Below are 15,604 nucleotides of genomic sequence, written 5' to 3' on the forward strand. Positions count from 1 at the left end.
TCCGCCAGGTGCACGAGCGGCGGCGGCGCGGCACCTGGCGCCCCGCCCCTGAATCGATCGGCCGCCTAGCGTCGCAGCGACACGTGTTTGCCAGCTGTGACGCTGTTTGTCTTCTGCGCGGTTCTGGCGATCTGCCTATGGTGGGTGCGGGGAGGACAACGAAGAGCCCGCCTCCCAAATTTGCGGCGCTGGAGCCGCCTCTGGCAGTGGAGCGGGCGGACGGCCCTGGGACGGCCGGCGCCCTATCGCAGTGCACACTCGCGGGGCGGTGGACGCGGGGTGATAGGGGCGGACACCCGTGAAGACAGTGTGCTAAAGCCACGCTGGATTGCAGTGAAGAGTCACGGGTGTCGGTGTCAGCTGTATGTGTCAATCGTAGTGTCAGTGTCACAGGAGTCGTTGTCGGCGTCTGGTAGTGACTGCGGCGTGACTCGATAGTGATTCGGTCAGCGGCGCCGGCTGGTGCGGCGCTCTGGATCCCAGTGAGTCGACCACAGACATCAGACGCCGCCAAACGGGCTCTCTCTATCGTCTGGAGGTTTCGAAAGATGCTCTCCAGAGATGGCGCTAGTAAGTTTGGCTGACATGACGTCATGCTTAAAAGTGATGGGTTTTGTGAGAGCAAATGTAATAATAGTTGAAAATTTTGGTTTTTTGCTTAATTGAGAAAAAATAAACATACAATTGTTCAAAACAGCGTTTTTCTCATTCATCCTTCATTGTTTTAAGAGGAATATAGACAGTTTAAATCTTTTTTCCTGACCGCAATTCGCACACGCACTAAATTAAAAGCTGGAGTTTTGTGCGTTCGTAAATAGTGATTTGAGAGAATAAATTGACAACAATCGTTTGCACTTTTGCTTTACAATCATTTTTCAATGCAGATAAATGCATAAACTATTCGAAAATAGGCATATCTTTGAAATATTATGATTTTCCACAAGCAACTTTTTCCAAAAACTTGAACTACTTACAACTGACGAACGCATCCAATAATCTGGATGTCTTAGGATGAGTTCGTCATTTTTTCTCAAGGAAATACGATACAGTTTAAGCTACTTTACCGATTTATTAGGGTACTTTTGCCAATGAATTAATAAATAAATGACAACAATTAATCTCATTATCAACCATACTCGGAAGAATTTTCTTCGCATAAGCGCGAACACATCCACGCTTTCATGAAAAGTAACGCCTGTAGATGTCAGGACTGCTGCTTTATGTTTCGCAAGGTGGCGCAGCGCGCAGGGTACCGACTACCGAGGCTGAGGTCTCCAGACTCTCCACCACGATTTAGCTTGGAAATGGCCAATGGGGAAGGTCTCACCCAAGAAAAAAACGACGCCCTTTTACACAGCTGCATAACGAGAATGAATTATTGGCATAGCTGACCATACGTCCCCTCCCCCTCTCCGCCCCAGCTCAATTGGAAATATCGCCTTGACTAATTTCTCACTCTTCCCAGTAAACCTTAACATGCATGATGCAGATGTCCACTGCGTAAGTCGTGTGCTTGCGTAAGTGTGCCAACTATATAGTGCTGCCTACACTCTACAGTGCCTACTGCTTCCACCATTGTCGTTATAATTGGTGATTCTCAGGTCAAAAGTTACACAGTGGTCTCAGAGAACAATCGTTTCAACAAATTAACGATTCAAACCGTTGCATTCTACTTATATTCCGGTCAGTTCTGCTACTAAACAATTCCGGCAAAACACTCTTTAGGTTATGTATTAGCGAACCACCACACAAAATTCGCCCAATCAATGGTCAGTTATTACTGCTGGGCTGAACCGTCATACGCTATATAGCCTATTGCAGTCAATATTTTCAGAACGATACCGACTGACGAAACACAACGTATTCGCGGATTCGCACATACGTTGGCACCCAGGTGGCTTGTCAGCAGCCGCACAAATTGAGATGGTACACCGTAAAGCATGCCTTTTCACACAGGCACAAGCACAGGGACACAAATTCTCAAAATCCAAACTTATTCCAATACTGGTCAAATACTAATAGGCATAAAGTTTTGAGGTTTTCTCGTGTTCATTCTTCTTTCAACACACGCGGCAGACTGCAGCAGAACATCGCACAGAGCTGCGCTGGATGCAGTCATGAGCTGGGACACGGTTTGTGACCAATGACCGATCGGGGGTGCCAGCCTCCTCCCGGCACGCGATGCACTGGCCGCCGCGCAGTCGATGTCGGGGCACCGCCGGCATTCGCCGACAGGGTTCCATCCGATTCGGTGTATTGGTGGCAGCCCGAACAGTGACCCACGCGAAGCTGGTGAACGTCGATGGCCGATGAGCGATGCCCTTCCGCGACCGGCGGTGGCAGTCGGTCCCACATCAAGAACAGATACCAGTCATGCGGTCAGTCGGCGACGGCGCGGTCGCGAGCCGATCTGATGGTCGCGCGGTGGGCGTTGCCGACGTCCACCGGGACCGTCGACTGGGGGAGCGCGGCCGCCTCTTGGCCGCCGCCTCTGGTCGGCGCGCTCGTTGCGCTGTGGGACGGCATCCACTGCAAGTCGTTCACTGTGAAGCGGTCGTTTGACCGGACCTGGCAGGCGGGGAAAGGGGGCCTCAGATGAAGTAAAACCATCCCTCAGGCCAGCTTGAGCTGGCTCTCCACCTCACCATGTTAGATAAGCGGACACCCTCGTGATCATCGCAGCGATGATTGCCAATTGGTGTGTCATTATGGGAGAGGATGCCAGCCTCCTTTGCAAGATAGTCTGCCTTTAATATAGTGCAGCCCGATCCATTGCCTGTGGCAGCAGACTGGGCTTGATAATGCAGTGCAGGACACACCAAACGTAAGCGGCCATCTGTACCCCCAGCGCAGTAGGGCTGACTCAACCAGAGTTGCCCTCCCCCCACCATTCTATGCACGTGATAACTGGATGGGACATGCCATGGTCAGCATCTGTTCAAAAGCTGCCCTAAGCATGTAAAGCTCCACTGGCATGCTCGAGCATGGTCACAGTCACTTCTCACTTCTCAGTTGAACTTCCAATGGAAACCCATCACAAAGTAGAGATCAGGGCGCCTCTCACACTGCAGCACACTCAACGACTGAGGCACCATCTCATCACTTGCAGGTGGTTCTTGCCAGGAGCAATGCCAGCCACACACATCACGTGATAACAGCAGTGTACAACTGCAATCTACAAGCATCCATGTTCTTTCTGGTTTTCTGCTGTTGAGATCCACTGCCATGCATGAACTTGATGGGCTTTTGTTGCGCTCCTCCCATGTGCAGACAGGTTTCTGCTGAAACAAAGCAAAGCAAATGTGATTAATAATGGCCCTGTTTCACCATCCAGACACTGTGTGCACTGGTAGCTACGGCATACCATAGCATCACTCAAATGACGTTGCATGTGATCTCTTAGTTTATGATGAATCGCGTTTGGAACAGAGTGAGATGTTCTGAAAAACCGTACCAAGAACAGAGGTTTGAGTTCAAATACTGCTAGCATGCTGCTGGTGCTGGTACCGCAGCGTGCTAGCGTTCTGGGATGCTGTCATATAGCTTAGCGTCACAGTGAACTTTGTTGACACTGCCATGGCAACCCAATGCTCTGACACACGCAGCGCACTGCAGTGCTCTGCCGTGAAACACCACCCATGAACGTTGGTTGCATGACCAGGATCGGAGCAGTCAGTGGCGGATCCAGGGGGGGCAAAATAGGCATTTGCCCCCCCCAAACGGCATAATTTTAACATTACGCCTATGGACGATGCATGGAAAGAATCGATAAATTGTTTTGGTTTGCCCCCCCCCCCAAAAAAAAAACTCTGAGCTGGACAGCATCAGCATTGACATGTTATATAAAATGAGGTTTAGACTTCAGGTGGTCCCGGGTTCAGCACAAGGGGGCAAAAAATTGTCAAAAAATATTTTAAAAAATACCTGCCTTCAACAACACCTCATCTAATCACATATCTCAATACAATCACAATCAAAAAGCAAAAACCGTTTGAATAACAATGCAATATTTTGCAACCGCTGCACCATTACTGTCACGTACGCTATCCCTAGATTGGTTGCTGGTAAGTAGTGGTTGTCGTCATCAACTCGTCATGCAGCAGCTGATTGGGATGGGCGGGGCCTATTTTTATCCAGACGATAGAGAGAGCCGCCAAACGGCGCCGTGCCACATGGTGCTGCAAGGTTAGCTGATAAACAGCGGTCTCGCAGCTGGTCTCTTAGACATATCCATCAATCAAGTGGTCCTGCAATGGGCACTAAAACGCAGCTTTAGTGTCGCAACCTGAGACAATATCGTCACTTCAACTTCGTGAAGTGACCTTGTGTCTGACCGCGTAGCGTGACCTTACCTTGTGATCAGGTCTGACTGGCTGGGTCCGGTCAGGTTTGACTACACTGTTGGTGACACGCTCTCGATAGTAATGATATCTTCGAGGGGCCTATTCAAGTGACATCTTAAAGTGACCTTTCCAAGCGACCTCTTCAAGTGACCTTTCCAAGCGACCTCTTCAAGCGACCTCTTCAAACGACTTATTCAAGCGTCCAGTTCAAAACTGCTTCGAAATACCGCTTCAAAGGACCTCTTCAAGTTCAAGTGACCTCTTCTGGGCCCCTTGCTTCCCGAGTCTGACAGGACATCAGTCACGATGGCTCGAGATCGTCTTCTAGAGCTTCAACAGCGAGCCGGAAATGCTCCAACCATCACCCCAGCGCCTGTCCCGGCGGCTCCGGCGGCTCCGGCGGCTCCCGCACCTCCGGCAGCTCCTGCGAGCTCCTCTGACCCGGAGGCCGGCCAGCCGGTGGTGGTCGTCTCGCGTCCCTCCCGGCTGGCGCGCTTCCTCCGCCGTGCCCCGGCCGCGGCAGCTGCGGGGACAGCTGCGGCAGCTGCCGGTCAGCAGGAGCAGCCGCTGGTGCAGCAGCTGCAGCAGGAGCTGGCCGAGCTGAGCGCCGCGCTGGCCGAGACGCGTGCCGCTGTGGACGAGGTCAGCCGGCAGCAGTGTCGTCAGCTCAACTCCCCGAGGCACCAGGAGCAGGCGTGGCAGCAGACCCAGGACAGCGCCGCCGCCGCCCTCGCCAACATCAGCAGGATCAAGACCAAGCTGGACAGACTCCAGAAGAAGGTGAGATAGGACGTCGCTTTTTCGTGGGTCGTGAGTCGTGAGATGAATGGAGGCATGCTTGGTTGGCTGTTTCGGTCGCTACCTTATCTGCCAGGCCGTGGATGCCTGGCCTTGACTTCCACGTGGGCCATCCATGGCATGTAATATCGTAAAATTATGAGGAATTTGCCAGAGCGCTCAACAGTGCAGTGCAAATATGATACGGGTGGAATGCCACTTCAAACACAAGCAGTTGTACTGAGATACAGATAAGATTTCGTGATCGTTCGAATCGGACACCGCTCGCATGAGACTGACCACTTTGAATGACTGCGGGGCAACAGGGAAATGGAATCGAGGAGGGAAATGCTCAGTAACGTTCTTAGCACCCGTCAAAAGAATAGGGATGTCTTATGTGACTCGAGTAGGCCGTAGTTCCTTAACCCTATTAGTGGCAGGCTCCTGGCTACCCCCTATTAGTGGCAGGGGGGGCTGTTTACGACCCCCCCTTGATATCTCGAGATCTAACGGGCCGATTTTCAAAATTCAAACGGCGTTCGATTTCGCTCAACGTGATCTACATTTCTAAAAAATAAAAATTAAAAAATGTCAATAGGGGGGGTAGAGGGGGGTAAAAACGGGCAAATTGCAGATACATTTTAGACTGTTTATCACGGCCAGGTTTCTGAACCAATCTTAACGCAACTTTTGCCGATCGATAGAGAATGAACCAGGAATTCACATGGATCCCAAAAATATGCATTTTCAAAAATCATAGGCGGATACAGATCATTGAGATTGGGGGTACACAAAAAGTATAGTAAATAAGGTTTTTGTTGGTACTGTTTCTAAAAATGGTGGTAATGGTCTTGTTATGTTACAATTTTCTTATGAGAGAACGACTACAATTGTATTGGTCATGCATAGGCGGTGTCAGGGCACCTATGTTGGGAGGTAAAACATAACCCCCCTTTTTGGACGCCTGGATCCGCCTATTATAGCAAAAACGTGTCAAAAGAGGATGCACAATAACTGTATATGTTATCACATGATACCTTTCATTCACTGTTCGTAAAACTGGTGCAGCATCGTGATCTTCGCCCAAATGACTCGCTTCACGAATAGGACCCCCCAATTCCCAGTGCTCTGGAGCCGCCCCTGGTAAAGTTATGAACTTGAAATTTTCAGGGAATGTGCCCAATTTAGTTTTAGGAAAAGTCAGAAAATTTCAGCATCGTAGCTTCAGCGGTTTCGGAGATATTCCCGAAAAACCTGAGGGGTGGATAAAAACAACCCCCCCCCCCTGCCACTAATAGGGTTAACCCTATTAGTGGCAGGCTCCTGGCTACCCCATATTAGTGGCAGGGGGGGGGGGGCTGTTTACGACCCCCCCTTGATATCTCGAGATCTAACTGGCCGATTTTCAAAATTCAAACGGCATTCGATTTGGCTCAACGAGATCTACATTTCTAAAAAAAAAATTAAAAAATGTCAATAGAGGGGGTAAAAACGGGCAAATTACAGATACATTTTAGACTGTTTATCACGGCCAGGTTTCTGAACCAATCTTAACGCAACTTTTGCCGATCGATAGAGAATAAACCAGGAACTCACATGGATCCTAAAAATATGCATTTTCAAAAATCATAGGCGGATACAGATCATTGAGATTGGGGGTACACAAAAAGTATAGCAAATAAGGTTTTTGTTGGTACTGTTTCTAAAAAGGGTGGCAATGGTCTTGTTATGTTACAATTTTCTTATGAGAGAACGACTAAAATTGTATTGGTCATGCATAGGCGGTGTCAGCCGTCAGGGCACCTATGTTGGGAGGTAAAAAATGACCCCCCTTTTTGGACGCCTGGATCCGCCTATTATAGCAAAAACGTGTCAAAAGAGGATGCACAATAACTTTGTATATGTTATCACATGATACATTTCATTCACTGTTCGTAAAACTGGTGCAGCATCGTGATCTTTGCCCAAATGACTCGCTTCACGAATAGGACCCCCCAATTCCCAGTGGTCTGGAGCCGCCCCTGGTAAAGTTATGAACTTGAAATTTTCAGGGAATGTGCCCAATTTAGTTTTAGGAAAAGTCAGAAAATTTCAGCATCGTAGCTTCAGCGGTTTCGGAGATATTCCCGAAAAACCTGAGGGGTGGATAAAAACAACCCCCCCCCTGCCACTAATAGGGTTAATAGATGGCCCGGCAATCGGCATAAACCCTTGCTTCCAGCAGCATTAGACGGAGCGAGAAAAACTGATTCGCAAACCAATCCCTCATGAGATGCAAAAATCAGGAAGATCCCGTTTTGCACGCTTCTCTAAACCACTGAACATGTAGTATCCAAGTGCGCTGACAATGCCTGTCAGTCAAAGCAAACTTACATCCGACTGCTGTAAACAGCGACATGTAAACAATCCTGCATACGACGTAGACTAATGACGTCACCGGTCCTTCCACCAGCTGACGGAGTCCCTGCCTGAGCTGACGACGACCCAGGCCAAGATGCTGCAGAATCAGGTGAACGGCTTTCGCACCCAGCTGCTCACTGTCGTCCAACGCTTCAACGAGGAAGAGATGAACTTCAGGGCAAAGTATGCACGCCGAGACACGCGTTTGCTCTATTTGGCTCTCATTGAGTGATAACATATAGGTATATGATTGATGGCTGTGATGAGCATTGTTAATATACTTATGGTGTGAGAATGATGATAATGATGGCATGATAATGAATGATGATAGTGAGCCTTTGCTCATAATTAATAGAGATGACGAAAAACAAAGTAATATACATTCTTCGACTTGCGAATCATTTTTTTGTGACATGTCACCCCGTCTCTGTTACCTGTTACGCCGCCCCTGTATAAGCTGCTATCTCAGTCCCGTTACCTTCTATGACGTCTCAGTCGTCACTCCACATCCCTTTTGCTTTTTGCGCTACCAGGAAAAAGGATCACCTGAAGCGGCAACTACAGATCACTGGCGCCGACATGGACGACGACGAACTGGAGAACTTGATAGACAGAGGCGACGCCCAGATCTTCAACGAAAGTACGACTGACTTTTAACCCTCGCACGACCAGGCCATTTCTCATAACACGAACGACCAGGGGGGGGGGGGTTGTTACGACCCCCCCTGGCGTTTCGAAACGGAAGGTCGTAGAGCTTAGCGGAAAAAACCAACGGATTGCTCTCAACGAGATCTCGCGATTGGTGGTATATTTTTTTTGGTCCTAGGTCAACATTTGACCTACTTATGACCGGTCAAAGGTCAAATTTTCCGAAAAAATCAAACTTTTTCAACTTTCCGCGGCGATTGCGGCAAAACGGTGGGAGATATCGACTTGAAACCTTCACTATCGTGTTCCTTGATTAATTCTCTATCGTTTGGTATGTATTTCGTTTCCCTAGCTCTAAAAATGGCGCGTTGGGAGCGCCGGAAGTCGGCAAGGTCACAGTCGGCGGCAGAAATTCGAAAAATCAAAATTTAAATTTTTGAAATCTGATTGTATTTTTGGATTTGGGAGGTCCATTTGCTCCCTATAGAAGCTAATATTGCTGCATATTCCCATTGAGGTGACAAGAATTAGCAAAATAGTGGTTCGGGCGCTTTTCAAAAATAGTACCGGACGCTGTTCCTCTTGTGACGTCATACCTCCGGGACCTGACCTGACCCGGTCAATTTTCTTGCACCACACGATAGCCAATGCTTGCCCCAACATGCATGGGAAGTTTCATCATGATCCATCAAACAATGTGGGTATCACCGGCAGAAAACCTAGGGATTCGGCGCACACGTTTGGTAACTGTCGGCCGGAGGCTGTACCTCTTATGACGTCATAACTCCGTGACCTGACATGACCCGATCAATTAATTTTTTTCGGCAAAAGATGCGCAAAGGTTGCCCCAGAGGGTATTGAAAATTTCAGCCCGCTACGACAAGCCGTTTAGCGTGCACTTCGAAAAAACCTCAGGGGGGGGGGTTGATACACCCCCCCCTAGGCGTTCTAGGGCTAAGGCCGCCGTCCACTGCATTGAGGGCCATTACTCGTCCACTGCATTGAAGGCCATGTAGACTTATACAGTCACATCATATAACACATTTACTTTGCGCAAAAGGTGCCAGTTGCATTGACTTTATGTAGATACAGTTTAAGATCGACTCCCTGATTCTTACGAATCGTTCCCAACTATTATAGCGTAAAAATATATGGTATGAGATCCGAGACAACTGTCCTACTTTGTATTTTTAGATGCAGGCCATGTGATTTGTGGTCAGAAAAATGACGTCCCAAGTATAGTTTTGAACTGTAGGCATTTCTTAGCACTATTTTTGATGTTTCGTAGATTACATTTCCAAATTCACATTCGTTCCGGAAGGTAGGCAAGCAGACTGCAGAATAATGATGTACTCGTAGCTCTTACTCTATCATGGCTTATCATTTTCCACCACCCTGCCTCCCCCTGCAGGTATTCTGATGCGCGTGGAGACAGCGCGTGCAGAGCTGAACGAAGCCGAGGAGCGGTACGAGCAGATCCGCGCACTGGAGATGTCCATTCAGCAGCTGCACGAGATGTTCCTCCAGCTATCGCTGCTGGTGCAGCAGCAGGGCGAGATGGTCGACCGCATCGAGGAAAATGTGAGAACACGGTCCACAGATGGTTATTTTTTTTCTTCTCTGCACTGATAACCTATTTAGCGACTGATTGACTATTTCTGACTCTATTCATGAAGGTTTGCTGTTTGCATGCCATTTTTTGAGTGTGCATTCCTTTGTGAAATATGTATTTGCAGGTTACGATCAGTTTCAGTTTTAACCAGCGCGTCTCACCTTGGTATATAGGGCCTTGCGTCTCACTATAAAAGGATAGGTATTGCGGCACAGTATATCTGCAGGCGTCCTGCTACTGCCATCTAGGGGCGAATGGTGCAGGTATAGTTCATTGCGGCACAGTATATCTGCAGGCGCTCTGCTACTGCCATCTAGGGGCGAAAGGTGCAGGTATAGTTCATTGCGGGACAGTATTACTCCAGGCGTTCTGCTACTGCCATCTAGGGGCGCAACGCGAATATGTCATTATTGCGACAGTGTATCACTCACCAGGCGTTTTGCTACTGCCATTTATGGACGAAAAGCAATAAGAACAGTTACTGAGTATTGTAGGGCAATATCGCTTCAGACGCATCAAACGTGCTGTAATGACGACAGTTGAACTGTGTCGCTGTCTCAAAATTTCTTTTAGTTACTCGCGACTAGAGCTGTGTTCTCGATTTTTCCCGTTTCCCTTGTCCTAAAAGTTATAAAACCGCTTCCCGAATTAACCGCTTACCCGAATTTTGCGCAGCAGCGTGAACTTAACCCTATTCCTGGCGGGCTCCGCCGGGACAAGAAACTGGCGGGGGGGGGGGCCGATTCGGCCCCCCCTGAGATCTCGAGAACGAAGCAAGATAGCGACAAGCGGTAAACGGCATCGGATACGCACGGCCAAGATCTACAATTTTTAATAAGGTCATTTTCAGGTCAGGTCAAAGATGACGTCACAGGGGTCGAAAAAGTCAAAATGGCGGCACTAGATATGGAGAGAGTTTTTCTCGAATAACTTTCGAATTAGTCAAGATAGGAACAAACTAAGGGCATCATCGTGATCCTCTCGTCAATCCGCATCGAATGATATATATGTTGACCTCGAAAGGTCAAGGTCAAAGGTTGACCTCAGGTCACGTGACCTCGAGGTCATCATGTATATCATTCGATGCGTCTTGACGAGCTGAACACAATGAGACCATCCACGCGTCTGTATCTTGTTCCTGTACGGAGTTATTGGCCAAAAACCTTTGGTGACCTTTGATGACGTCACATGACCTCACAGCTGCCCAACAGCAAAACAGACCTCAAGGTAGTGAAGGTTGATCGTATATGAAGTCATGTATGGTATATGGGGCCATTCCGACCCGTTTTAGTGGTAAAAACAGGGAGTTGATTTTTCCCCCATTGACTTATAATGGGGAGGTCGCGAAATTGACCTGACCTTAGGTCACCGATATCAAAATTCCGAGATATACAAATTGCACATACTGGTACCCTAACTAAACCCTGAAGAGAAGAAATTGATCGGTCAAAAACTCTAGCTCTGGCGTGATTGCAAACTTTTCTGAGGTAGCGTCACCAAACCGCCTCTGGTGACCTGACCTGAGGTCAGATCAACTCAAAATTTTCAGACATGTTGCGTAGAAGCCTTTTAGGAAAAGTCAGAAAATTTGAGCTTCCTAGCTCAACGCGTTTGGGAGATATAACCAAAAAACCTCAGGGGGGGGGGCTCCTGAGGCCCCCCCCCCCCGCCAGGAATAGGGTTAAGTCAAAGTTCAACGGATGTAGTCAAAGTGAATGATACGCTATTTTTCTTCAAATGTACCTAAACATAGTATGGGTTATGAGTCGCGTCGCTCTACTTTTTTGTGGTAATAACTTATGTTGCTGTTCGGTTCGATATCGCGGCTCGCGGTTCACTCAATCGACACGCTCGCTGTCGGCTGGGGTTATATTCAGTCGTGCCAGGAAGAGGATTGTCGGGTCCTCTCCCTGGCGACACTCGTTGAACAACTGCTCGGGTTTGGACGCGGCCGTCGGCCCAGGACGGTGACAAGTGGCCCACACATGGCCTCACATGGCTCGGGCCGCCGAGGGCCGGCCGGCCGGAAGCGACGAGGAGAACGGTTGACAGACAAAACACGCGTTGGGAGATAAATCAGAATAAAAAGTCAAGAGTTCACTGCACAGCCGACATTTTAATAAGAACGGGAAACTCGTGACCAATTTGTACGGAACATAGCCGCACCATAATTTATCCACGGTTCTTGGATTAATTCTAAAACAGAACAACGTACAAATTCGAGTCATACAAGCTGACTGTCGAAACGCTTGCGAACCACACAATCATTCAGGCCCAAGCAACGTCTAAAGCACACTTTCGGTAGGTATCTATCGAGTAAAAACAGGACACGACTGACGACAATCAAATCAAGAGTACTTGAAGGCTCAATACATTACACAAGCCCAAACAAGGCGCAATCGACGAGGCTTCAGCCGCACTGTCAGTTCTGGTGACTGGTAGGGGCGTTGAGTATCGACTTTCAATATTTCTTCAGATCAGGTCGTGCGTTGACTCTTTGACCCACGTAATGGTCGATTTCTCTCATGTCGTGCAGTAATCGGTGGTGTCTACGGCTAGCACAATCGGAGCACCTTCGAGTCGAGGCACATTCTCGGGCACGGTGGCCGGGCTCGAGGCAGCGGAAACACATCGCCCGCCTCATCAGGGCCACCGCACGCTCATCCACGGACATATTAGTCAATCGCTCGCAGATTTCAGGCCGGTGCTCCCCTCCGCAGACGCCGCACCGTTCGTCCTCGACCTTGTTGGCAGAGTAGGACGTGGCCGTCACCAACACGCCGGCCGCCCGGTCCCGTCGAATGACTTTATGGCTCTCGTTTGGGCGTGTCGTTTCCCTCGCTTCCCTGGTCTGGACGGTCGACTCAGTGGGGACGGCACGTGCCGCTAACACTTGCGACCGGAGCCATTTGTTTAGGTCGTTCAGAGTCGGATCTTGATTCTGGGTAGTCTGGAGATGCTCTCCCCATTTCCAGGCGAGAGATGTCGGGAGTTTCGATACGACTGCCGTCACGTTCGTTGATGCAGCCAGGTCGGCGTCGTAGTGCAGCGAGCTGAGCACGCTGACGGTCGAGTGTAGGATTCTCGAGAGCTCAGTCAGACCGGATGTGTCGTACTCCCGCACGCTGGGCAGCCGTAACACGCTGTTCAGGCTTTCTTGGACCACTGTGGCTCGGTCGCCGAACTGACACTGCAGCTCTTGCAGCGCTTCTTTGTAAAACCTGCCGTCATATAGAAGACCACCGGCGGCCAGTTTCGCTTGTCCAGTCAAAGACGATTGCAGATGAGCGAGTCTCTCGGCGTCGGATAGCTCGGTGCGGTCGTGCACAAGCGCTTTGAAAAGCGCTATCCATCTCGGCCAGTGCGGAGGATCGCCGTCGAATTTCTCTAGCGTCAGTGGCGGCAGGGGGCACGAGCTCACACCAACTTTTCCTCTTCTTTCTGTCGCGCAATTACTTCCACTGCCACTGATTTCGAGCGCGTCGATCCAGGTGACGCGAGAGTTTGGTCGTTCGACCTGCTGTTGATATCTGTCGCTCAGCGTGCATTCTGTGGGGCAATCCCCGTTGTAGGTGGGTCGTTTGTAGGCGTCGTCGTTGTCCCTCGAACGACATTCAAGAGGTGGGTCAGGTGCAATCTTCTCTTCCATTTCCGTTTCGTTTTCGTCCGGTACATTTCCTGGGACAACTGCATCGTTATCTTCTTCTTCAATCAGGCGTGCAAGCAACTCCAATTCCTCGGCTTCATCGGCTACTGCCTGCAGTCTCTGATCTGCTGCCAGCTCCAGCTGTTCCAGCTCGAGCTCCAGCTGTCGGCGCTCCAGCTCCAGTCGTCGGCGTTCCAAGTCGCGTGTGCGGCGCGCCTGTGACAGGTGTAGCTGGGCGAGCGCCGCTTTGCGTCGGGCCTCGCTGGACACTGATGTCTCGCTCGCTGTTCTGAACGATCTTTCGCTCATCGTCACTCAGTTCAGACTCAATCGTTTCTATTCACCATTTACTCACGCTCTCACACTGTCACTGTTTACCGGATAAAAGTAGAAGAGTATCACCGGATAACTAGTCACCTTTGATCCGGCCCGGAGGACCATGTTGCTGTTCGGTTCGATATCGCGGCTCGCGGTTCACTCAATCGACACGCTCGCTGTCGGCCGGGGTTATATTCAGTCGTGCCAGGAAGAGGATTGTCGGGTCCTCTCCCTGGCGACACTCGTTGAACAACTGCTCGGGTTTGGACGCGGCCGTCGGCCCAGGACGGTGACAAGTGGCCCACACATGGCCTCACATGGCTCGGGCCGCCGAGGGCCGGCCGGCCGGAAGCGACGAGGAGAACGGTTGACAGACAAAACACGCGTTGGGAGATAAATCAGAATAAAAAGTCAAGAGTTCACAGCACAGCCGACATTTTAATAAGAACGGGAAACTCGTGACCAATTTGTACGGAACAACTTATTACTTAACTTTGTTTGCCTCGAAAGTCGAACATGACGTACCTAAAGTTGATAGTTCATTTGTTGTCAGCAGCTCTCATGATGTAATGCATTATGTAATGGCTATACATGTATAGGTCATATACCTACACTGGTCGTGGCATGATATTTATGTGAGCGTACTGCGTATACATATTTCGTAGTTAAATGGCTAACTAAAGCTCGTTATTTCCACAGACGTTCCAGACGGCTGCGAAAGCAGAAAAAGGTGCCGAGCAGCTTCACGGAGCGCTGAAAAAGCAGCAGCGAGGCCGGAAGATGCGGATCGTATGTGGAATTCTGGTGGCGGTCATAATCGTCATATTGGTCATCATCCTCCTCAGCTACCTCGGGTAGTGTGCCTGTCTGGATCCAGACTCCAGTGTACTCTACCGTCCATCCAGAACTACCAGTGCCGTGCTGTCGTGTAGAACGAAATACTGAGCGTATGAGTGCGATCGTGTGACGCAATGTGATAGCCCTCGGCCAGCCTGACGCGTTTTTAGGACTGGTGCGTGCCATGATGCCGTATTTGGGCTGTGCTGTGTCGTCGCTGACTTGGACTGTGCTGATTGTGCAGTGCTGATTGTGGGGACGATATGTGATGATGCCCCGTAGGAAGAATAGGACGAGACTCAGATTCCGTGATTGGGCCGCAAAGCGAAAAATTCATTATGAGACTGCCGTGGGAGCTCTTGCAACTCAAGGACTCTTGTGCTCCTGAGGGAACTACCAGAAGACCCACATCGTCTTGAGTGTGTTACAACGACTCACGAACTCACAGACTGCGAGTGAAGTGTTAGCTTTGCTCTCGTACCGAACATGCCCTCACTCACAGCAGGATGGCGGCACAGTGCGCAGTGCATACTCGTCAGCTGCAACAATAAGAGCGAGCCTCATCAAGCGCCCATGTCTATAAACCATAACATATGTGCAGATATACGCTATACGGCACTTCGAGCAAGCCAACAGTGGATGTGAGATGTTTCCTATGTCACAGCGTAACATGCTATTTAGGTGAGGGTTTTGGTGCTTACGCCAGTGTCCTTAGCATATTTATAGGTGTCAATGTCATTTATATTAGCGCAATAAAGCTTGGGTAATCTTTGGTCACCGTTATGGGCGTAAGTGCGTATCGCACCATCCATGCGCCCTTTGCTGTTAGGTTTCGCAGGTGGAGCTAGTAGTCACACATGACAATGTAACAGATGTCGCAGCGTAACTCGCGAGTCCGAGTAGTCGCCGCCTGTTGTTATCCATCTGCTATCCTCTATGAGAACGTGCGGCGAGACCAGAGGTGAAATATAAAACCATTGATTCGACCGGCAGCATGCTCGATGACCTTTGAGTACCCAATAG

General features: G+C 49.6%; 1 protein-coding gene across 4 annotated transcripts; it reads left to right on the top strand.

Annotated features, from left to right (window-relative positions):
• Nucleotides 1–227: 227 nt before the first annotated feature.
• LOC122394567 (syntaxin-4-like) lies at nucleotides 228–15,567 on the top strand. 4 transcript variants are annotated; one of them, XM_043391535.1, is made up of 6 exons: nucleotides 228–506; nucleotides 4,150–5,123; nucleotides 7,573–7,703; nucleotides 8,054–8,160; nucleotides 9,580–9,749; nucleotides 14,444–15,567. In XM_043391535.1, the coding sequence occupies exons 2-6, from the start codon at nucleotides 4,650–4,652 to the stop codon at nucleotides 14,600–14,602; spliced, it is 1,041 nt and encodes a 346-aa protein (XP_043247470.1). In that variant the 5' UTR covers nucleotides 228–506; nucleotides 4,150–4,649; the 3' UTR covers nucleotides 14,603–15,567. The 4 variants fall into 4 exon arrangements, with proteins under 4 accessions (XP_043247470.1, XP_043247471.1, XP_043247469.1 ...); XM_043391536.1 differs by having other exon boundaries at nucleotides 229–570; nucleotides 4,423–5,123; XM_043391534.1 differs by having other exon boundaries at nucleotides 229–482; nucleotides 4,423–5,123.
• Nucleotides 15,568–15,604: the final 37 nt, after the last annotated feature.

The sequence above is a fragment of the Amphibalanus amphitrite genome, unplaced genomic scaffold (genome assembly GCF_019059575.1).
Source record: "Amphibalanus amphitrite isolate SeventyFive unplaced genomic scaffold, NRLGWU_Aamphi_draft 000599F_arrow, whole genome shotgun sequence".
In the NCBI taxonomy this organism is placed as follows: Eukaryota; Metazoa; Arthropoda; class Thecostraca; order Balanomorpha; family Balanidae; genus Amphibalanus; species Amphibalanus amphitrite.